This window comes from Aegilops tauschii, chromosome 5, assembly GCF_002575655.3.
Source record: "Aegilops tauschii subsp. strangulata cultivar AL8/78 chromosome 5, Aet v6.0, whole genome shotgun sequence".
NCBI classification, from domain to species: Eukaryota; Viridiplantae; Streptophyta; class Magnoliopsida; order Poales; family Poaceae; genus Aegilops; species Aegilops tauschii.
This window is the reverse complement of record NC_053039.3, coordinates 319459348-319482999: the sequence shown is the minus strand read 5'-3', so window position 1 is coordinate 319482999 and position 23652 is coordinate 319459348. Positions and strand designations below refer to the sequence as shown.

The window sequence follows — 23652 nt, the reverse complement described above, 5'->3', positions numbered from 1 at the left end:
ACACATAACATTCTGGAACGAAGTAAGTATATTTTTTTCTAGTCAAATATATAATAAAAAATTACCTAAAATACGAGGAAGACTTATAAATCGAGTCTAAGGATGTATTTAAAGAGCATCTATAGCAGATCCTTTTAAAGAGCCAAAACTATAAAATAATCGCTATTTTACGGGTTTGGGTGAAAAAACGGATCCTGTCATATTCCTCAAAATCGGATGACTCGTATAATTTTTTGAGTAAAACCTTAAAGCGAGACTCCAATACCTCATATGTTTAGGATTCAGGGCAAAAATTTTAGTTCCCCTTATACAAAAAAGATGGTTGGCGGGAGGGAAATTTCGGGTCCAACCGCCGCCGGCCGATGCCGCTCTCCAACCCCGCCCCTCTAGCCAAATACCCGGCGCGACAAGCCTGATTCGTACGGGATGCCCACCTCTCCTCCCACCACCGTCGTCGGCCGATGCCGCCTCCTCCTTCCCTACGTTGGCCTCTCACCGTCACGACCACGACCGCAGCGTCGGCGCGTCTGGCTGCGACGACCGTCCACATCTTTGGGCGGCCGCGCCAGAGGACGACTGGCCTTGCCGCACCGCTGGCATTGTCGTGCTCGTGAGCAGCTTTGTGCTTGCTGTCATTCGGTGCCAGGCGGTAGTGGAGGGCTGGCGCACACGACAAATCTTGGCCGGGAAGATGGAGGGAGTGTGCGGCCGGCTGGTGTTGCGGGCGTGGGGGCGGTGGTGTTGGGCTTGCGTGCGTTGGAAGGAGAAGGGAAACGGGAGAAGGAGGAGGAGAGAAAAAATTCCTAATTGATGGGTCCCCTTGGATTTTTGTCTGTATCCTAACATTTTAGGGTATCTATTACATGTGATCCCAGCTAACGTTTTAAGATATATTTAAAACACTTTTAATATATGACATTTTAAGGGATCTGCTAGAGATGCCAAACCCAACCGACGTCGGTCTAGTCGTGCAAAACTACCGTAAACTCTCGGTTGTTGTAGCACTGCTCTTTCAACGATATACTCCCTCCGTTCCAAAATAGATGACTCAACTTTGTGCTAATTTTAGTATAAAGTTAGTATAAAGCTGAGTCATCTATTTTAAAACAGAGGGAGTAGTACACATCACTCTCCTAAAAAAACAGAGCGCCTATCACAGAAATGGATCCAACGACGCGCGGTTCACGGGCACGTTAGAAGATCCGGGTTCCGCAGAATTCAAATCACTACTCATCTACCTTGCTCAACGTCCGATAACAGTTTCGCGGTATCCTTCTCAGCCTCCGGCGACTCCTCCTTCAAACCATGAACGATAGATCCTCCATCTCCATCGCCGCCTTCCAAGCGAGAACCCTCGTGTTCCACCTGCTGCATCTCCGACTCCGCCAGCGACTGCATCCGGGCACGGTCCCTGTCCCGGGGATAGCTGCAGTACAGGAAGGAGTATATGGCGGCGCACACCGTGAACGGTATCGCGATGGCCGTGTACAGCGCCTTGGCCAGCGACGCCGCGTTCTCCCGGTCCAGCTGGGTGCTTGTCCCCTTGTCGTCCGGCCTGTACCCATACACGCGCTGCGCCAGGATGCCGACGATCGGCGGCGCGAACGATGACAGCACCGTCTCGAACGACCTGTCGAGCGCGTAGATGCTCGTTCTTGATTTCTCCGGCACGATCTCCGCAAAAATTGGGCTGCAAAATTTTGAGGTTTGTCACATGAATGACGATTGACGAGTCTATTTTATAAGTTGAAAAGCTTCTGGGTGTACGGCGGCGAGGCTTACAAGTTTGTAGCAGGGCCGTTCCAGGAGATGAACACGCCCATGACGAACAGGACGACGCCGTGGATGACGCCGGTGGACGGGTCATCGGGGAGCCCCCTGAGCAGCACGGCGGCAAGGGGCACGGCCGAGCCGGCGCTGATCTGCGACAGGACGATCCTCCCGGCGTCCGGGTACCGCAGGGCGAGGAGGTCGCCCAGCTTGCCCCCGATGAGGCCGCCGAGGGAGCTCGCGACCCAGAAGATGGTCATGAGCACGGCTGTCTCCCGGTGGCTGAACCCGATGAGCTCGAGCCACATGGACGCGAAGGAGGAGAGCGCGGACCACGGGAACGAGCCGCTGACGCCCTGCGCCACGAAGATCTGGAACGTCGGGACCTGCACCACGAACTTGGCCTCCGCGATCATCTCCTCCACCGCCTGCCGCACGGCGGGCTTCTCGTCGCCGCCTGGGCTGGCAGCCGCGTCGCCCGTGGGGAAATGGGGGTCCACGGAGAAGAACCAGTTGAGGGCACCAACGGCGACGCTGATGGCCGCCACGAGGTGGAAGGCGATGCGCCAGCCGGCGATCCCGAGGACCGTGGTCTGCGCCAGCAGCAGGCCGACGAAGCCGCCGGCGATGAGCCCGATGCAGCTTGCGAGCTGCAGCCAGCCGAACGCCGAGCCGCGCGTGCCGTCGTCCGTGGAGTCGGCGACCAGTGACTGGATCGATGGTACCACGAGCGCGAGGCCGATGCCATTCAGTCCCCTCGAGATTGCTACCTACAGTACAAGTGGACATTTCAAACTGATGTACTGACAATGAGATTAGACAAGAAATCTGAGCTTGCAGCGCTAGTACTTGCTAACATGATTGTCCAAAAATATAGTATTAAATGGAAAATTACTCTCTAGTGCAATAGTATTGCGTCTGAAACTCTGAATTGAAGTGTCAAAAGAGAGAAGAAAGACACCCTGGATTTTCACATGTTTGTTTGTAAGGAAATCAAATCCATGAAAGCCAAAGCAGGGGGAGCTAATATTTCCTTTTCGACGAGGGGGCCATAATCTTTCCCGTGTCCTGAAATCTAACTTAAAAATGTCACTATATATTTCAAAACTTGTCAATATTGTGTCCTTGATTCCTGAAACACTGTGTGCTTGCTGTGTCCGTAGTCACAAGCATTATAAAGCTTGCGACGCTTCCAAAATATAATCCCTACTGGAGCCTCGGTATTCAAATTAAAGAAGTGCAATCTGAATCTGGGCAATATTTTTTTACCTTGGAGAGCACAGCAGATCTACAGACTGCAAAATCCCCAACTCGACATGCATCGAGCTGCAGAAGCAGAAAACAGGAGCAAAGCTCAGGCAGGAAGGGATGGGAGCTGGTACCTGGAGGAAGGTTTCGGAGACGCCGACGAGGAAGGTGGCGGCGGCCCAGAGGAATGCCCCCACGGCGATGACGCGGGCGCGGTTGTGCCGTGCGGCGGCGTAGGCGGCGAGCGGGTAGCACGCGGCCTGCACGATGGAGCGGCACAGCGTGAGGGAGCCGAGCCAGGTGGGGTCGGCGTGCATGGCGGCGCCGATCTCGCGGTACACCGCCGGGAGCAGCGCCTCGTCGGCGCGCTCCATGATGGACGCCAGGCTCACCAGCAGCAGCGTCCGGCGCCGGTCCCGCTCCTGGTCCCGGTGCGGCGGCCCCGTCATCCTCCCTCGCCGTCCGCTCTCTCTCTCTCTCTCTCTCTCTCTCTCTCTCTCTCTCTCTCTCTCTCTCTCTCGCTCGCTCGCTTGGTCAGTCCACCAGCCGTCTCCGGTCTCCCCCCTCCGCCATTTTAGTAGTACTGCTACTGCTATGCTGCGCCGGCGATCCAGGGTCTCCTCTCCTCTCCCCTTCGCGGGAAATTTTATATTACGACTTCTCCGCCTCGTTACGCGAGATACTTGTCGGGGCTTCTGTTTGCTACCGCTGACGTGTGGGCTCCGCTCCGGTGTGGGCCCGTCTTAACCAGGAGAGTTGAGCCGAGGTGGTTTGGGTGATTCTCGTTGGTCCCGCTTCTGTGGGTCTCGGATCGGATGGAGGCGAGGATGGAAAAAGATTCCGATAGGTCAGAAGTCCTCCGAGGATCCTGGTTCGGCAGGCATGCCAAAGTCCACGGCTGCTCTCGGCGTTTCTGCCTCCTTTGTTGGGGTTCAGACTTGAGAAGCTCCTCTCGCCTGGCTCGACTGCAAGGACCAAAAGATTGCCGCTGATGGTCAAGAGTGGGCTTGCGCAGAGGTCGTGAATTGGGGCCTTAAGGTGTCATCACTCGTGCTGCTGGAAGATAAACTTGAGCAGGAGTCTGACGCGTGTTCATCTCCATGCCGCCACATGCAAGATAAACTTGGATCTTTTCTTGGAAAATAAAATGAATTGATATCAGTATTGCATGGCATTTGCTTCTCAACAACTGGATATCGCAAGCTGTTCAATTTAAGGACACACTCGGCCAAATCATTATTAAAAAAAAAGGAATGATGATACATGCCCGGCGGCCATACCGACCCTCGCTAATCACACAAGGACTACGAGAATGGTTTTCCAAAAACAACGCCTTCAAAGAGGAAACAACATGATGGTGATGTCGCTGCCAAGTCCATCAAGTAAAATTTGAACTCATGTGTTTTCACCATTAAGATCAAGTCCGAACAACCACCATGCAATGCCATCACAAAGAAACAATTTACGTTAAGCTCCGCCCCACTGATGGCTCACCATTATCTGATCCGGTGCAGTACAGACAATGGGTGAGGAGTAGGGCCAGCAGTTGTTTTACATACTTTTTCATACTCTGTATCTGACGAGGATAACCGATGGTGATATTTCAGACAATGGGTGAGGAGTAGGGCCAGGAGTTGTTTTATATACTTTTTCATACTCTGTATCTGAGGAGGATAACCGATGATAATATTTTAGACAGTGGGTGAGGAGCAGGGCCAGGAGTTGTTTTACATACTTTTTCGTACTCTGTATCTGAGGAGGATAACCGAAGGTAATGGTTATGTATCTTTGGGGGCGAAACATGACCATTACCAGACCAGGCCTATTTTTTTTCACCCTGGAGTTTGAAACCGGATACTCAGGAAAGCATCCTCAAATGAAGTCCGCATATACTACTACCAATGAAGATGATGTCAACATGGACGATCCTAGCGTTGACAATGTCATTGCGACTGATAACAATATCCACACATTGTGACTGATAACCATATCCACACAAAGCAGGCATCGCAGGCAGCCATGGACTATCACAAACCAAATTGGCAAGAGAAAAATGTCACGCATACCGCTAAACCCAAAATTAGGGATGCTCCGGTAACCCCACACACACAGCTTCGTCGCAAATGCGTGCCGGTGTTAGACATGGGCAATTTGGGCATGCCCTCCCCCAACCGCAGACTATACAACGTGTGTCCCCACTAGCTCCATCGCAACACCTCTAACTCCGCCAAAATGCCTCACATCAACATGAACTAACAACAAGCAACGGGACTTTGGGCACGAGATAACCGGATCCATAGCCTGACCAACCGCACCATCAGCTTAACCACAATAGTGGGCGCCGAGGATGCTCTCCAAACCCCGCTGACGCCGCCATTGCAATAAAGGGTGCCGAGGGTGCTCCCCAAGCCCCGCCGCAATCTGTCAGCCACACGAGCACAACCTGACAACAATGTCTAGTGTCGAGCAAGGGAGCTTTGATGATGATACAAAAAATGGCAAGGAAAAAATAGAGGGCGTCGAAGATGCTCTCCAAACCCGGGTCACGCCGCCACCAAAATAGAGGGCGCCGAGGATGCTCTCCAAACAATGGGGAGGGAGAAATGAAAAACATAATATGTTGATGATAATACAAAAAATGGAGGGAGAAATGAAAAACATAATCCGATATACCGCGTCTCATTTCTCATGCACTTTCAGCTAGATAAAGCTTGAACTGGTAACTGGGCTCCCGCATGTCTACCCCAAAAAAGTTACTACTTCTACAAACACTTCTGATTGCTGCTCACCAGTCCTGCGTAAAGCAATATTTTTATACTATCAACAAAGTAAGAACTAAAGTGAAATCTATTCCAGTATCGCTGCAACCTGCAAACAACACCTGGGCAAACTGATCCCCTGAAAATATGCAATCTATCTTCTGGCCTATGCAAAGCATAATCCTGAACTCTCCCACAACTTCCTGTACATATCACGCCCTGATCACCTGAGACTACCATTCAACTTGGTGATGCATCAACGCTTTTTCATCGTCATTAGCATCAAGCTCTTCCTCACCATACTCAATATCGATCACAGTGGCATCCTCCCTTCCCGCGTAGAAGTCTCCTACTCCATGACACCTTTCCAGCTCGATATGCTGCAACTCCGATGTGATAAGAGAGTGCATTCTTGCTCTCTCCCTGTCGCGCGGGTATGTCCGGTACAACAGCGAGTAGATGAAGCAGCACATCAGCATCGGGATGGCAATCGCCGTGTAAAGAGCTTTCGCTAGCGCTGCGGCATTGGACCTGTCCCTCGCAAGACTGCTCACTGCAGCCCCATATGAGATAGGGTTGTAGCCGTATGCATGCTCGGCTAAAAAGCCGACGACTGGTGGAGCAAATGAGGCTAGGACCGACTCGAAGGAACGGTCCAACGCGTAGATACTTGCCCTTGATCTCTCAGGAACGATCTCTGCAAATATGGGGCTGCACATGAAAAGTGTACATTTATTGCCAAAATACAGAATTTCATAGCTTATCAGCAGTTTGTGGTTGGCAGATAGGAGTATACGTTAAGCCCCTTGTTACGGATCAGAAAAACGAAGTACTAATGATGACATTGTATAGTGTGTGAAACTATGACATCCCAAACAACCAATGAAAGGTTACTTACCTGTTAGTAGCAGGGCCATTCCAGGAGATGCTTAGCCCCATGATAAACATAACAAGTCCGTGCAAGACACCGGTAGATGAGTCATCAGGTAGTCCAAGCAGCAACAAAGCTGCAAGCGGGAGTGCAGAACCCGAGCTTATTTGAGACAGCACTATCCTGCCAGAATCCGGGTAGTGAACAGAGAGATAATCCCCCATCTTTCCACCGAAGAGCCCTCCAAGTGAGCTTGCCAATGCAAATATTGCCATGAGAAGTCCTGTTTTGTTGTGTGTAAAGCCCATCAGCTCCAACCACATTGGGGCAAATGACAATGCCGACCATGGGAATGACCCTGTGACACCCTGAGCCACGATGATCTGAAACGATGGTATCTTCACGACAGCCTTGGCTTCTGCAACCAAACCCTTCATCTCTGCCCACGCCGACTTGCGCACGAGCTGCTCATCATTCTCACCGTTGCAGAAATGAGGGTCCACTGCAAATAGATAGACCAACGCCCCGACCATCACACTGATGAGCGCAACAATGTGAAATGCGATACGCCAGCCGGCGATACCCACGATTGTGGTCGATGCTAGCATGATAGAGAACAAGCCTCCAATCACTGAACCTATGTTGCCTGTAAGTTGAAGCCATCCAAACGCAGAACCCCGCGTATTATCATCAGTGTAGTCTGCCACTAGAGATTGGATAGCGGGAGTGACGAGTGCTAGACCAATGCCATTCAATCCCCTAGCTACTGCTACCTGCCCAAAGAAGCATGTTTTCATGCAAATTTATTCTTTATTTTCATTTATACAAAAAAATGGTTCGGAAGCATAGTAGCATTATTATTGGCAAATAAATCTCATTGCACACAAATTGTTGCAGCTAAATACTCCTTCCATTCACTATTATAAGATGTTCTAACTTTTTTCTGAATCGGATGTATATAGGCGTGTTTTACTGTGTTCGTTCACTGATTTCAATCCGTATGTAGTCCATATTGAATTATCCAAAACGTCATCTAATAGTGAATGGGGGGAGTATCTAGCAATCCCAACCCAGATATTTTATCCCCGAAAAAAAACAGATATGTACATTTGAATTCGCACATTAGATGCCAATCACCAGCCTTTCACCTGATATTCAAATCTTACGAGATCAGAACAAAAAATATCCAAATGAAGAAACAGTTTGAACTAAAGTTTCAAATATTTGACATGTACTTAAAATTTACGAAAATTAAAATTCAAAATAGTCAGAAATCAAGCATAACTGTCTGGGGCGAGTATTTGGTTATTTCACATTAATAGCAATAGTTATGAATACAGATAAAGGTCGACTACCATTCGGGAATCTTAATTTAGATGCGAATATGCTGCTCCTATGAGAATCTTTAGTCCACGTGATTTGCTTCGGTTACGCCGACATGAACTTCGCTTCAGATTTCGCAACTTTTACTTAAATTGCAAGCGTACACCAGCTTTTGGCTGTAAAGCGTGAGCCACAACGAAAATAATTAAGGGATCTGCGGATAAACCTAAGCATATGCCCGAGATGATCCATGCCCCAGTTCGCAAAATTGGATCGACAATATCACGAGGCCGAGAAGAATTTGGGTGGTCTTTGGTCGGGACTGACCTGGGCGAAGGTGCCGGAGACGGCGACGAGGAAGGTGGCGGCGGCCCAGAGGAAGGCCCCCACGGCGATGACGTGGGCGCGGTTGTAGCGCACGGCGGCGTAGGCGGCGAGCGGGTAGCACGCGGCCTGCACGAAGGAGCGGTACAGGGTGAGCGCGCCGAGCCCCATGGGCGTGGCGTGCAGCGCGGCGCCCACCTCCCGGTACACCGCCGGCAGCAGCGCCTCGTCGGCGCGCTCCATGATGGCCGCCAGGTTCACCAGCAGCAGCGTCCGCCCCGGCGCCGCCTGCGCCATAGCGCCCCCTCCCTCCCGCGCAGCGAGCTTCCGTCGGCGGCCTCTTTTGGTCCTTCGCCTGCCAGCGGTGCGGCAGTGCGGTGCGCTTTCCCCGGGAACGTCGAGGGCGGTGCGTCGTCTCCTTCGCGGGCGCGTTTTCGAACGACTTTTCCCGTGGTTATGGAGAGCGACTGACATGCGATCACAACCGTTCGTCTATAATTGAAGGGTCTGATGGGAATCCGGGTCTGTATCAATGTGTCAGATTGCTTTGGTTGGCTGGCCGGACATCGCCGGTTGCGTTTCCACGTAGCTCGGCGAACGGTGGAATATTCAACGCGTGGACGCGGCGGGTCCCGCTGCCGCTTTACATTATCCTTTCGGTGACCAGGTCAGATAGGGGAGGTCCTAATCGGGGGACCTCCTCACTGCGCCTTATGCGCCAGTAGACCAAACCAGCGCCCAGTCGCCTGCGTACGTGGGCCGGCCCAAGAACAAGCCGAAGAGATCGCTCCTGACGAGCGCTTTCTCAGCTTCCCTGATCGATCGTTTGTGGTTGACCGGTCAACCCTTGAGGGGGTAACACCATTGAGCATTAACTTTTTGAGAAAAAAAACAATAATTCAGAAAAATTAAAGAATTCAAATTTTAAAAAAGTCACATATTACGAAAAGTTCATCAAAATTCTGGAACAATTTCAAAAATTGAAAACAAATCATTGACTTTGAAAAAAGGTTCACCGATTTTGAAAATTTGTTCATCGATTTTGGAAAAAAGTTTATTTAATCCGAAAATAATTCACAAATTTTAAAAAAGTTCACCAATTTGAAAAAAAGTTCACCAATTTTGAAAAAAGTTCATTGAACTTGAAAAAAAGTTCATCAAATTTGAAAAAAGTTCATAAATTTTAGATAAAAGTTCATCGGATTGGAAAAAAAGTTCACAAATTGAAAAATTGTTCATCCATTTTCAAGAAAACATTCATTTAATTTGAAAAGTTCGTCAATTTTCAAAATAGTTCACCGAAATTGAAAAAAATTCAGCACAATTTTAAAAAGTTCACAAATTTGAAAGAAATATCATCAAATTTGAAAAGGGGAAAATAAAACAAAAGGAATCGTAAATAAAAACGAAAAACGAAAAGGAACTATATAAAAGAAAACGAGAAAAGATAAAAAGAAAAAGGAAACGGAAAGGAAAAGGGAAAAAGGAAAGAAATAGGAAAAGAAAAAACCAATTTGGGACACTAGTGAAGAATACAAATAGATAGGAAATTGTACGTCGAGGTGCCGTATAGTAGTGGTTACTACACCGTGTATCGAACCAGTAAGTCGCGGTTTGATTCTCGGTGCCGCCCTTTTTTGCGAGTTTTGAACAGGAAGAAAAAAATAAACTGAGCCGGCCCAGGGCATTTGAGGGGGTGTGCGCCCGATTGTGAAAATAACTGTATCGGGCGCAAAAGGCGCCAAATAGGATTTGGGCCTAATTGGCGCCGATTTGGAGAACGGGCCCTACATCGTTCTACTGTGGGCTGGTTCGAAAGTTGGCCCACTTAGGATAGCTCCAAAACTGTTTTGCTATACTCCCTTCTTCCATCTATATAGGGCCTAATGTGTTTTTTGAGGCTAACTTTGACCAAATATTAGAGCAATAATATATGACATGCAACTTACACAAAGCACATCGTTAAATTCGTGTGTTAAAGGAGCTTTCAATGATATAATTTTCATATTGTACATGTCATATACTATTAATCTTGTCAATAGTCAAAGGCGGTCTTAAAAAACACATTAAGCCCTATATAGATGGAAGGAGGGAGTATGTTTCTTCTGCGAAACTGTTTCGCTATATGTTTCTTCTGCGGAATTGTTTCTTCTTCTTCTTCTTCCAAGTGGTTCGTTCGGTAACTGGTTCGCTAGTATTGGTAATTGAACTTCGCTATTGCTATATGCTGCAATCTCATACAAGAAAATTTCGCGCAGAGCCAGAAAATCAACCTGGGGAAAATCACAGTTTGGGTCGGAATTGATTTTTGTTATCTCATGGTCGAGTCAAAATAACATATAGCATAAAACTGCAAAATACAGTTTAACTGTTACAACATGTGCAAATTCGATCCACCGGTCAGAAATATTAACCATAAAGGTTGCTTGTGTAACACAAAGGAATTTCCCGTAAGTCACAAAGCTTGCTTTCATAATGGTGCTCGGCTTATACAAGGTCACTAATAGAAAAGCAGTTTGGCCGTTTTTGAAAAAGCTGCACAATACTTACCTCAATTTTTTGTATAAAACACTTCGGACCTATAAAAGAGTCCAATAAACCATACCGGGGGCTCCTTGGAGAGCCCAACATATCCTCAGCATTTGTATTCAATATACGAGCGTTGTCTTCCCACAAATCATTATAAAGCCACAATATGCATCAATTTGACTTGAGATTTTGTGCCAAGCAAGGTTGCCTGGCTCCTGTGCTTACCCTTTACGTTTCCGATGAATTCAGCTAAGGGCTAAAGGGAGCACCTCTGCGATTGTTACTTCTGGGTCAACCTGGCAAGTACCTCAAACGGGTGAAGCCGAAAGCTAGCGGTCACAAGAATATAATTGGTCGACAACGAAGGAAGTGAAAATAAAGGCCTTTTTAAAGGGCACTAGACGTAGGTTGTTGAGCCTACTTATTATGCCGAGGATATTCCCGAGTTGAGGCCTTCGATCAAGTAGGGACATCGGCTAGCTCGTCGTGATTAACATGACACCCTGGGAAAAGGAACTGCTAGAGAAACTATTTTTCGCCGCAGATGTGACTTGCGTTAAACAACAATATATGTAACTCTCTGCAAGGCTTTCGTTTGACCTTATGGCTGGATTGCCTTGTTCCCTACATATGATGCCCGTGTTGGGGATCGTAGCAGAAATTTAAAATTTTCTACGTATCACCAAGATCAATCTATGGAGTCATCTAGCAACGAGAGAGAGGGGAGTGCATCTACATACCCTTGTAGATCGCGCGCGGAAGCGTTCAAGAGAACGGGGTTGATGGAGTCGTACTCGTCGTGATCCAAATCAGCGATGATCCTAGCGCCGAACAGACGGCACCTCCGCGTTCAACACACGTACGGAGCGGGGACGTCTCCTCCTTCTTGATCCAGCAAGGGGGGGGGGAGAAGTTGATGGAGATCCAGCAGCATGACGGCGTGGTGGTGGAAGTAGCGGGATCCCGGCAGGGCTTCGCCAAGCGCAAGCGGGGAGGAAGAGGTGTCACGGGAGGGAGGGAGGCACCAGGGCTTGGGGTGCTGCTCCCATGCGCCTCCCCACTATATATAGGGGTGGAGGGGGCTGGTTTCTTGCCCTCCAAGTCCATTGGGGTGTTGGCAAAGGTGGGGGAAAGAAATCCCATCATTTCCCTTCCCCACCGATTGTTATCCCCCTTTTTTAGGGATCTTGATCTTATCCCTTCGGGATATGATCTTATTCCTTCTAAGGTGGGATCTTGGTGCGCCTTGACCAGGGTGTGGGGCCTTGCCCCCACTACCCACGTTCATGTGGGCCCCCCATGCAGGTGGGCCCCACTTCGGAACCTTCTAGAACCTTCCCGGTACAATACCGAAAAATCCCGAACATTTTTCGATGGCCAAAATAGGACTTCCCATATATAAATCTTTACCTCCGGACCATTCCGGAACTCCTCGTGACGTCCGGGATCTCATCCGGGACTCTGAACAACTTTCGGTTAACCGCTACTAATATCTCTACAACTCTAGCGTCACCGAACCTTAAGTGTGTAGACCCTACGGGTTCGGGAGACATGCAGACATGACCGAGACGACTCTCCGGTCAATAACCAACAGCGGGATCTGGATACCCATGTTGGCTCCCACATGTTCCACGATGATCTCATCGGATGAACCACGATGTCGAGGATTCAATCAATCCCGTATACAATTCCCTTTGTCAATCGGTACGTTACTTGCCCGAGATTCGATCGTCGGTATCCCAATACCTTGTTCAATCTCGTTACCGGCAAGTCACTTTACTCGTACCGTAATGCATGATCCCGTGACCAAACACTTGGTCACATTGAGCTCATTATGATGATGCATTACCGAGTGGGCCCAGAGATACCTCTCCGTCATACGGAGTGACAAATCCCAGTCTCGATTCGTGCCACCCCAACAGACACTTTCGGAGATACCTGTAGTGCACCTTTATAGCCACCCAGTTACGTTGTGACGTTTGGCACACCCAAAGCACTCCTATGGTATCCGGGAGTTGCACAATCTCATGGTCTAAGGAAACGATACTTGACATTTGGAAAAGCTCTAGCAAACGAACTACACGATCTTGTGCTATGCTTAGGATTGGGTCTTGTCCATCACATCATTCTCCTAATGATGTGATCCCGTTATCAATGACATCCAATGTCCATAGTCAGGAAACCATGACTATCTGTTGATCAACGAGCTAGTCAACTAGAGGCTCACTAGGGACATGTTGTGGTCTATGTATTCACACATGTATTACGATTTCCGGATAACACAATTATAGCATGAACAAGGAAATATAATAATAACCATTTTATTAATGCCTCTAGGGCATATTTCCAACAGTCTCCCACTTGCACTAGAGTCAATAATCTAGTTACATTGTGATGAATCGAACACCCATAGAGTTCTGATGTTGATCATGTTTTGCTCTAGGGAGAGGTTTAGTCAACGGATCTGCTACATTCAGGTCCGTATGTACTTTACAAATATCTATGTCTCCATTTTGAACATTTTCACGAATGGAGTTGAGGCGACGCTTGATATGCCTGGTCTTCCTGTGAAACCTGGGCTCCTTCGCAAGGGCAATAGCTCCAGTGTTGTCACAGAAGAGAGTCATCGGGCCCGACGCATTGGGAATAACTCCTAGGTCGGTAATGAACTCCTTCACCCAGATTGCTTCTTGTACTGCCTCTGAGGCCGCCATGTATTCCGCTTCACATGTAGATCCCGCCACAACGCTTTGCTTGCAACTGCACCAGCTTACTGCCCCACCATTCAAAATATACACGTATCCGGTTTGTGACTTAGAGTCATCCAGATCTGTGTCGAAACTAGCATCGACGTAACCCTTTACGACGAGCTCTTCGTCACCTCCATAAACGAGAAACATATCCTTAGTCCTCTTCAGGTACTTCAGGATATTCTTGACCGCTGTCCAGTGTTCCATGCCGGGATTACTTTGGTACCTTCCTACCAAACTTACGGCAAGGTTTACATCAGGTCTGGTACACAGCATGGCATACATAATAGACCCTATGGCCGAGGCATAGGGGACGACACTCATCTTTTCTCTATCTCCTGCCATGGTCGGGCATTGAGCCGTGCTCAATTGCACACCTTGCAATACAGGCAAGAACCCCTTCTTGGACTGATCCATATTGAACTTCTTCAATATCTTGTCAAGGTACGTACTTTGTGAAAGACCAATGAGGCGTCTTGATCTATCTCTATAGATCTTGATGCCTAATATATAAGTAGCTTCTCCAAGGTCCTTCATTGAAAAACACTTGTTCAAGTAGGCCTTTATGCTTCCCAAGAATTCTATATCATTTCCCATCAACAGTATGTCATCCACATATAATATGAGAAATGCTACAGAGCTCCCACTCACTTTCTTGTAAACACAGGCTTCTCCATAAGTCTGTGTAAACCCAAACGCTTTGATCATCTCATCAAATCGAATGTTCCAACTCCGAGATGCTTGCACCAGCCCATAGATGGAGCGCTGGAGCTTGCATACCTTGTTAGCATTCTTAGGATCGACAAAACCTTCCGGCTGCATCATATACAATTCTTCCTTAAGAAAGCCGTTAAGGAATGCCGTTTTGACGTCCATTTGCCATATCTCATAATCATAGTATGCGGCAATTGCTAACATGATTCAGACGGACTTCAGCTTCGCTACGGGTGAGAAAGTCTCATCGTAGTCAACCCCTTGAACTTGTTGATAACCCTTAGTGACAAGTCAAGCTTTATAGATGGTAACATTACCATCCGCGTCTGTCTTCTTCTTAAAGATCCATTTGTTTTCTATCGCTCGCCGATCATCGGGCAAGTCTGTCAAAGTCCACACTTTGTTTTCATACATGGATCCTATCTCGGATTGCATGGCTTCAAGCCATTTGTCGGAATCTGGGCCCGCCATTGCTTCTTCATAGTTCGAAGGTTCACCGTTGTCTAACAACATGATTTCCAAGACAGGGTTGCCGTACCACTCTGGCGCGGAACGTGTCCTTGTGGACCTACGAAGTTTAGTAGGAGCTTGATCCAAAGTACCTTGATCATCATCATCATTAACTTCCTCTCTAGTCGGTGCAGGCACCACAGGAACATCTTCCCGAGCTGCGCTACCAAGAGGTAGTACTTCATCAAGTTCCACTTTCCTCCCACTTACTTCTTTCGAGAGAAACTCTTTCTCCAGAAAGGACCCGTTCTTGGCAACAAAGATCTTGCCTTCGGATCTGAGGTAGAAGGTATACCCAATGGTTTCCTTAGGGTATCCTATGAAGACGCATTTTCCCGACTTGGGTTCGAGCTTTTCAGGTTGAAGTTTCTTGACATAAGCATCGCATCCCCAAACTTTTAGAAACGACAGCTTAGGTTTCTTCCCAAACCATAATTCATACGGTGTTGTCTCAACGGATTTCGACGGAGCCCTATTTAAAGTGAATGCGGTAGTCTCTAAAGCATAGCCCCAAAATGAGAGCGGTAGATCGGTAAGAGACATCATAGATCGCACCATATCCAATAGAGTGCGATTACGATGTTCGGACACACCATTTCGCTAAGGTGTTCCAGGCGGCGTGAGTTGTGAAACTATTCCACATTTCCTTAAGTGTGTGCCAAATTCGTGACTCAAATATTCCCCTCCACGATCTGATCGTAAGAACTTTATTTTTCTGTCACGTTGATTCTCAACCTCACTCTGAAATTCCTTGAACTTTTCAAAGGTCTCAGACTTGTGTTTCATTAGGTAGACATACCCATATCTACTCAAGTCATCAATGAGAGTGAGAACATAACGATAGCCACCGCGAGCCTCAACACTCATTGGACCGCACACATCAGTATGTATGATTTCCAATAAGTTGGTTGCTCGCTCCATTGTTCCGGAGAACGGAGTCTTGGTCATCTTACCCATGAGGCATGGTTCGCACGTGTCAAATGATTCGTAATCAAGAGACTCCAAAAGTCCATCTGCATGGAGCTTCTTCATGCGTTTGACACCAATGTGACCAAGACGGCAGTGCCACAAGTATGTGGGACTATCATTATCAACCTTACATCTTTTGGTATTCACACTATGAATATGTGTAACACTATGTTCGAGATTCATTAAGAATAAACCATTAACCAGCGGGGCATGACCATAAAACATATCTCTCATATAAATAGAACAACCATTATTCTCGGATTTAAATGAGTAGCCATCTCGAATTAAACGAGATCCTGATACAATGTTCATGCTCAAAGCTGGCACTAAATAACAATTATTGAGGTTTAAAACTAATCCCGTAGGTAAATGTAGAGGTAGCGTGCCGACGGCGATCACATCGACCTTGGAACCATTCCCGACGTGCATCGTCACCTTGTCCTTTGCCAGTCTCCGTTTATTCCGCAGCTCCTGCTTTGAGTTACAAATATGAGCAACCGCACCGGTATCAAATACCCAGGAGCTACTACGAGTGCTGGTAAGGTACATATCAATTACATGTATATCACATATACCTTTGGTGTTGCCGGCCTTCTTGTCCGCTAAGTACTTGGGGCAGTTACGCTTCCAGTGACCACTTCCCTTGCAATAAAAGCACTCAGTCTTAGGCTTGGGTCCATTCTTTGGCTTCTTCCCGGCAACTGGCTTACCGGGCGCGGCAACTCCCTTGCCGTCCTTCTTGAAGTTCTTCTTACCCTTGCCTTTCTTGAAGTTAGTGGTTTTATTCACCATCAACACTTGATGTTCCTTTTTGATCTCCACCTCCGCTGATTTCAGCATTGAATATACCTCAGGAATGGTCTTTTCCATCCCCTGCATATTGAAGTTCATCACAAAGCTCTTGTAGCTCGGTGGAAGCGACTGAAGGATTCTGTCAATGACCGCGTCATCCGGGAGATTAACTCCCAGCTGAGTCAAGCGGTTGTGTAACCCAGACATTTTGAGTATGTGCTCACTGACAGAACTATTTTCCTCCATCTTACAACTGAAGAACTTGTCGGAGACTTCATATCTCTCAACCCGGGCATGAGCTTGGAAAACCATTTTCAGCTCTTCGAACATCTCATATGCTCCGTGTTGCTCAAAACGCTTTTGGAGCCCCGGTTCTAAGCTGTAAAGCATGCCGCACTGAACGAGGGAGTAATCATCAGCACGCTGCTGCCAAGCGTTCATAACGTCTTGGTTCTCTGGGATGGGTGCGTCACCTAGCGGTGCTTCTAGGACATAATCTTTCTTGGCAGCAATGAGGATGATCCTCAGGTTCCGGACCCAGTCCGTATAGTTGCTGCCATCATCTTTCAGTTTGGTTTTCTCTAGGAACGCGTTGAAGTTGAGGGCAACATTAGCGTGGGCCATTTGATCTACAAGACATATTGTAAAGATTTTAGACTAAGTTCATGATAATTAAGTTCATCTAATCAAATTATTCAATGAACTCCCACTCAGATAGAAATCCCTCTAGTCATCTAAGTGAAACATGATCCGAGTCAACTAGGCCATGTCCGATCATCACGTGAGACGGACTAGTCAATATCGGTGAACATCTTCATGTTGATCGTATCTTCTATACGACTCATGCTCGACCTTTCGGTCTTCCGTGTTCCGAGGCCATGTCTGTACATGCTAGGCTCGTAAAGTCAACCTAAGTGTATTGCGTGTGTAAATCTGGCTTACACCCGTTGTATTCGAACGTTAGAATCTATCACACCCGATCATCACGTGGTGCTTCGAAACAACGAACCTTCGCAACGGTGCACAGTTAGGGGGAACATTTTCTTGAAATTATTGCGAGGGATCATCTTATTTAAGCTACCGTCGTTCTAAGCAAATAAGATGTAAAACATGATAAACATCACATGCAATCAAATAGTGACATGATATGGCCAGTATCATATTGCTCCTTTGATCTCCATCTTCGGGGCGCCATGATCATCTTCGTCACCGGCATGACACCATGATCTCCATCATCGTGTCTTCATGAAGTTGTCACGCTAACGATTACTTCTACTTCTATGGCTAACGTGTTTAGCAATAAAGTAAAGTAATTTACATGGCGTTATTCAATGACACGCATGTCATACAAAAATAAAGACAACTCCTATGGCTCCTGCCGGTTGTCATACTCATCGACATGCAAGTCGTGATTCCTATTACAAGAACATGATCAATCTCATACATCACATATATTTCATTCATCACATCCTTTTGGCCATATCACATTACAAGGCATATGCTGCAAAAACAAGTTAGACGTCCTCTAATTGTTGTTGCATGTTTTTACGTGGCTTCTATAGGTTTCTAGCAAGAACGTTTCTTACCTACGTAAGACCACAACGTGATATGCCAACTTCTATTTACCCTTCATAAGGACCCTTTTCATCGAATCCGATCCGACTAAAGTGGGAGAGACAGACACCCGCTAGCCACCTTATGCAACTAGTGCATGTCAGTCGGTGGAACCTGTCTCACGTAAGCGTACGTGTAAGGTCGGTCCGGGCCGCTTCATCCCACGATGCCGCCGAAACAAGATAAGACTAGTAGTGGCAAGAAAATGGACAACATCTACGCCCACAACAAGTTTGTGTTCTACTCGTGCATAGAAACTACGCATAGAGCTAGCTCTGCTACCACTGTTGGGGATCGTAGCACAAATTTAAAATTTTCTACGTATCACCAAGATCAATCTATGGAGTCATCTAGCAACGAGAGAGAGGGGAGTGCATCTACATACCCTTGTAGATCGCGTGCGGAAGCGTTCAAGAGAACGGGGTTGATGGAGTCGTACTCGTCGTGATCCAAATCACCGATGATCCTAGCGCCGAACGAACGGCACCTCCGCGTTCAAGGCACGTACGGAGCGGGGACGTCTCCTCCTTCTTGATCCAGCAAGGGGGGGGAGAAGTTGATGGAGATCCAGCAGCACGATGGCGTGGTGGTGGAAGTAGCGGGATCCCGGCAGGGCTTCGCCAAGCGCAAGCGGGGAGGAAGAGGTGTCACGGGAGGGAGGGAGGCGCCAGGGCTTGGGGTGCTGCTCCCATGCGCCTCCCCACTATATATAGGGGTGGAGGGGGCTGGTTTCTTGCCCTCCAAGTCCATTGGGGCGTTGGCAAAGGTGGGGGAAAGAAATCCCATCATTTCCCTTCCCCACCGATTGTTATCCCCCTTTTTAGGGATCTTGATCTTATCCCTTCGGGATATGATCTTATTCCTTCTAAGGTGGGATCTTGGTGCGCCTTGACCAGGGGTGTGGGGCCTTGCCCCCACTACCCACGTTCATGTGGGCCCCCCATGCAGGTGGGCCCCACTTCGGAACCTTCTAGAACCTTCTCGGTACAATACCGAAAAATCCCGAACATTTTCCGGTGGCCAAAATAGGACTTCCCATATATAAATCTTTACCTCCGGACCATTCCGGAACTCCTCGTGACGTCCGGGATCTCATTCGGGACTCTGAACAACTTTCGGTTAACCGCATACTAATATCTCTACAACTCTAGCGTCACCGAACCTTAAGTGTGTAGACCCTACGGGTTCGGGAGACATGCAGACATGACCGAGACGACTCTCCGGTCAATAACCAACAGCGGGATCTGGATACCGATGTTGGCTCCCACATGTTCCATGATGATCTCATCGGATGAACCACGATGTCGAGGATTCAATCAATCCCGTATACAATTCCTTTTGTCAATCGGTACGTTACTTGCCCGAGATTCGATCGTGGGTATCCCAATACCTTGTTCAATCTCGTTACCGGCATGTCACTTTACTCGTACCATAATGCATGATCCCGTGACCAAACACTTGGTCACATTGAGCTCATTATGATGATGCATTACCGAGTGGGCCCAGAGATACCTCTCCGTCATACGGAGTGACAAATCCCAGTCTCGATTCGTGCCAACCCAACAGACACTTTCGGGGATACCCGTAGTGCACCTTTATAGCCACCCAATTACGTTGTGACGTTTGGCACACCCAAAGCACTCCTATGGTATCCGGGAGTTGCACAATCTCATGGTCTAAGGAAATGATACTTGACATTTGGAAAAGCTCTAGCAAACGAACTACACGATCTTGTGCTATGCTTAGGATTGGGTCTTGTCCATCACATCATTCTCCTAATGATGTGATCCCGTTATCAATGACATCCAATGTCCATAGTCAGGAAACCATGACTATCTGTTGATCAACGAGCTAGTCAACTAGAGGCTCACTAGGGACATGTTGTGGTCTATGTATTCACACATGTATTACGATTCCCGGATAACACAATTATAGCATGAACAATAGACAATTATCATGAACAAGGAAATATAATAATAACCATTTTATTATTGCCTCTAGGGCATATTTCCAACAGCCCGAGGACACAAGCCGACGTTGGGAACACTCCTCGTCCTATGCCCGAGGAGGTAGAAGCCGATGGTTGGTTAACGAAGTATAAAACTTACGGATATGAGCATTCAACATGACAAAAGTACATAGATACCTAAAGTCATCATTCAGCATAAACTGTTTATAAAATCTACTCACGGCCACCTATAAGGGTATCAAGGAGACAATCCTGCTTAGTTAGCCGAGCAGCTGACATGACGCTCTCATAATTCCCATTGGCTTTGATTTCCTTTCTATCAAGCCCCTTGACGTCGACCCCGGCAAGATCTTCGTTCTTCAGCAGACAATAGTGTGTCTTAACCATGGCCCACACTTCTCGAGCACCTTCTTGGTAGGCCGAAAACTTACATGTCTAAATCCGACACCTAGCTCCCTTCGGGCGTTTAGCGAGCACGAACATATCCCTTGGCAGGGGTTCATTGGGCCATAGAGCTCGGAAAATCTTCTCTATCGATTTTTGTTGGTCCTTCTCGGCCTTGAGCTGATTACATTTGTCAATTTCCGACCATGTGTTCGACGACCTGCTTCCTCTTGCGCTTCGGCGTACTGAGCAGCTTCTCGAGCTTGCTCAAGGTCCTTTTCCAAGTTGACCTATCATCTACTCTGCTAATAAAAAGCATGCAACTTATACAAGCAGTCATCATATTGTTATCATAGGCCAAGTATTAAACTTACCATGTGCCTCTCGGGAGGAGGCCAAAAGCCTTACGACAGAGCCACGAGCTCACAGGGCGTGCCCCACGGGGGGTAGGTGTCCCCCTGAGGTCGTGACTCGCAACTCCGTTTGCCCTAATTCCACCTGCATTAATTCCCAAAAATTCCCAAACCAGCAAAGAGACACCCGAAACACTTTTTACACCGTCGCAAGCCTTTGTTCTTCCAAGATCCCATCTGGAGGCCTTTTTCGGTACTCTGTCGGAGGGGGAATCGATCACGGAGGGCCTCTACATTAACCTTGCTGCCCTACCGATGATGCGTGAGTAGTTCACCACCGACCTACGGGTCCATAGCTAGTAGCTAGATGGCTTCTTCTCTCTCTTTGATCTTCAATACCATGTTCTCCTTAACCTTCTTGGCATTCTATCCGATGTAATCTTCTTTTGTAGTGCGTTTGTTGGAATCCGTCGAATTGTGGGTTTATTATCAGATTATTCATTGAACGTAATTGAGTATTTTCTGAACTTTATTATGCATGATTATTACAGCTTTGTATTTCTCTTCGATCTATCCGTTTGGTTTGGCTAACTAGATTGATCTATCTTCAGTGTGTGAGGTGCTTTGTAATGGGTTCAATTTTACAATGTCCTCACCCAGTGATAGAAGGGGTAGCGAGGCACGTACTTGTATTGTTGCCATTAAGGGGAAAATGATGGGGTTTAATCAAATTGCTTGAGTTTACTTTGTCTACATCATGTCATCTTGCTTAAAGTGTTACCCTGTTTGTCATGAACTTAATACCATAGATGCATGTTGGATAGCGGTCGATTGGTTTACTTGTCACAGACATGATGCCTATATGTGCGATCATTGCCATGAATAACATCATAACTATGCGATTTTCTATCAATTGACCAACAGTAATTTGTTTACCCACTGTATGCTATGTGTTCGAGAGAGAAGCCTCTAGTGAAAACTATGCCCCCTGGTCTATTTAATCATATTAATAAAAACCAAAAATACCTTGCTGTAATTTATTATCTTTTATTTTGTTTTGCAATTTATCTATCTACCACTACAAAATTTAATCCTTGCAAGTAACGAGTTCAAGGGGATTGACAACCCTCTTGCCCGCGTTGGGTGCAAGTATTTGCTTTTGTGCGTACATGTGTTGTTTACTAGGGTTTGTGAGATTCTCCTATTGTTTCGATAAACCTTGGTTCTCACTGAGGGAAATACTTATCGCTACTATATTGCTTCACCCTTCCTCTTCGTGGAAAATCCCAATGCAACTCACAAGTAGCAGAAGTGTCCTCGGTAGAATCGCTCCGTTGGAGAGCAAAAGTGCTCCTGGCTAGGTTCCGCCTCGAGACGACGGCGCCTCGTCCTGAAAGTCTTCTTCTTATTTTTTTTCTAGGGAAAAGGCTTCATATAGCAGAAGGAGGGCACCGGAGGGCTATTGTGCCCCCCACAAAGGCATTAGGGCGCGCCTTGGGGGGTGGGCGCGCCCTATTGCCTCGTGAACAGCAGGTGGCCCTGAAAGGATCAAGAAGAGGTTTCTAGAAGGGGGTGATTAGACCCTCAACAAGCAAAAGTAATATTTTTTAGGTTCTTTAAGTTGAGATGGAGTTTTAGCACAAGTTTAAGCATTCACACTACATTTCAAGCAAGCATGACAAGAGAATGAGGAGCGGAAAGAGTAAAGCATGCAATTTGCAAGAAAGTAAAGGGATGGGATTGGAATGTGCAAACGCAATGAAGACACGAAGATTTTTGGCGTGGTTCCGATAGGTGGTTCTATCGTATGTCCATGTTGGTGGAGACTTCAACCCACGAAGGGTAACGGTTGCGCGAGTCCACGGAGGGTTCCACCCACGAAGGGTCCATGAAGAAGCAACCTTGTCTATCCCACCATGGCCATCGCCCATGTAGGACTTGCCTCACTTGGGTAGATCTTCACCAAGTAGGCGATCTCCTTGCCCTTACAAACTCCTTGGTTCAACTCCACAATCTTGTCGGAGGCTCCCAAGTGACACTACAAAAAAAGACACTTCCGTGATGATACGTGTTTGTCACAGTAGGTCACGTTTTCTGCCATGCACATCCATGACGCTTTTATGACAGAATCAAGATAGTCATACCTGTGCTATCGTAGAAGTGTTCCATGACATTGCCAAAATTATCATCACAGAAGTGTTCACTTCCATGACGATAAATGCCGCGTCATGGAAGTCCTTTCGTCAAGGGTGACCGACACGTGGCATCCACCGTAACGGGTCGCCGTTAAGCTATTGGGTCCGGTTTTGGATCCGATAACCCGCTAACAACCACGACCAATGACGATTTTCCATGTGTAAAATTCTCATTGGCCGGCGGAACCACGTGTCAGCTCCGCGTTGGCACAGGTGCCACTCATCCAATGGGCGAGATGCGCCTATGATATGTCGACATGTGGACCGGCCCAACAGTGGCCCATTCGGGTTAAAAGGCCGGGCCTGTCAAAATAAGCGGGTCGGCCCATTACTGGCCTACTTGAGTCAGGCCCATTTACCAGCACGGCCCATACAAGTTACACAGAATCGGCCCATCAAAGGCCCATTATACATTTGACAATTTCCAGCCCATCGTCAGTTTTAGCCCGTTAACGGCCCGCTACGTCTTTGGGCCCAATTGTGGTCCGAGCTTCTTTCGGTCTGTTAGCGTCCCATCGTCAGTTCCAGCCCGTTAACGGCCCGGAACGTCTTTCGGCCTTTTCTCGGCCCATTCTGCA

The 23652-nt window shown here is 47.5% G+C and overlaps 2 protein-coding genes across 4 annotated transcripts; both read right to left on the bottom strand.

The window, feature by feature from the left end:
• Positions 1-1063: 1063 nt before the first annotated feature.
• On the bottom strand, positions 1064-3781 carry LOC109758690 (uncharacterized). Its single transcript, XM_020317559.4, has 3 exons — positions 3153-3781; positions 1783-2540; positions 1064-1690 (listed from the first exon to the last, which is right to left on the bottom strand). Exons 1-3 carry the CDS (start codon positions 3465-3467, stop codon positions 1231-1233), a joined length of 1533 nt encoding a protein of 510 aa, XP_020173148.1. The 5' UTR covers positions 3468-3781; the 3' UTR covers positions 1064-1230.
• Positions 3782-5760: 1979 nt separating this feature from the next.
• On the bottom strand, positions 5761-8749 carry LOC109758652 (uncharacterized). Of its 3 annotated transcripts, none has more exons than XM_020317521.4 (3): positions 8299-8749; positions 6676-7421; positions 5761-6474 (listed from the first exon to the last, which is right to left on the bottom strand). In XM_020317521.4, the coding sequence occupies exons 1-3, from the start codon at positions 8590-8592 to the stop codon at positions 6462-6464; spliced, it is 1053 nt and encodes a 350-aa protein (XP_020173110.1). In that variant the 5' UTR covers positions 8593-8749; the 3' UTR covers positions 5761-6461. The 3 variants fall into 3 exon arrangements, with proteins under 3 accessions (XP_020173110.1, XP_020173107.1, XP_045084838.1); XM_020317518.4 differs by having other exon boundaries at positions 5761-6488; positions 8299-8748; XM_045228903.2 differs by having other exon boundaries at positions 5761-6488; positions 6676-8147; positions 8299-8741.
• Between the last annotated feature and the right edge of the window lie 14903 nt (positions 8750-23652).

Excerpts from the sequence above, each read along its gene's own strand:
- LOC109758690 (XM_020317559.4), bottom strand. The coding sequence starts at position 3,467 with ATGACGGGGCCGCCGCACCGGGACCAGGAGCGGGACCGGCGCCGGACG. Across the intron at positions 2,541-3,152 it reads TCTCCGAAACCTTCCTCCAG|GTAGCAATCTCGAGGGGACT; the intron begins GTACCAGCTCCC and ends CTTGTACTGTAG. Across the intron at positions 1,691-1,782 it reads AACGGCCCTGCTACAAACTT|CCCAATTTTTGCGGAGATCG; the intron begins GTAAGCCTCGCC and ends AAAATTTTGCAG.
- LOC109758652 (XM_020317518.4), bottom strand. The coding sequence starts at position 8,592 with ATGGCGCAGGCGGCGCCGGGGCGGACGCTGCTGCTGGTGAACCTGGCG. Across the intron at positions 7,422-8,298 it reads TCTCCGGCACCTTCGCCCAG|GTAGCAGTAGCTAGGGGATT; the intron begins GTCAGTCCCGAC and ends TTCTTTGGGCAG. Across the intron at positions 6,489-6,675 it reads AATGGCCCTGCTACTAACAG|CCCCATATTTGCAGAGATCG; the intron begins GTAAGTAACCTT and ends TTTCATGTGCAG.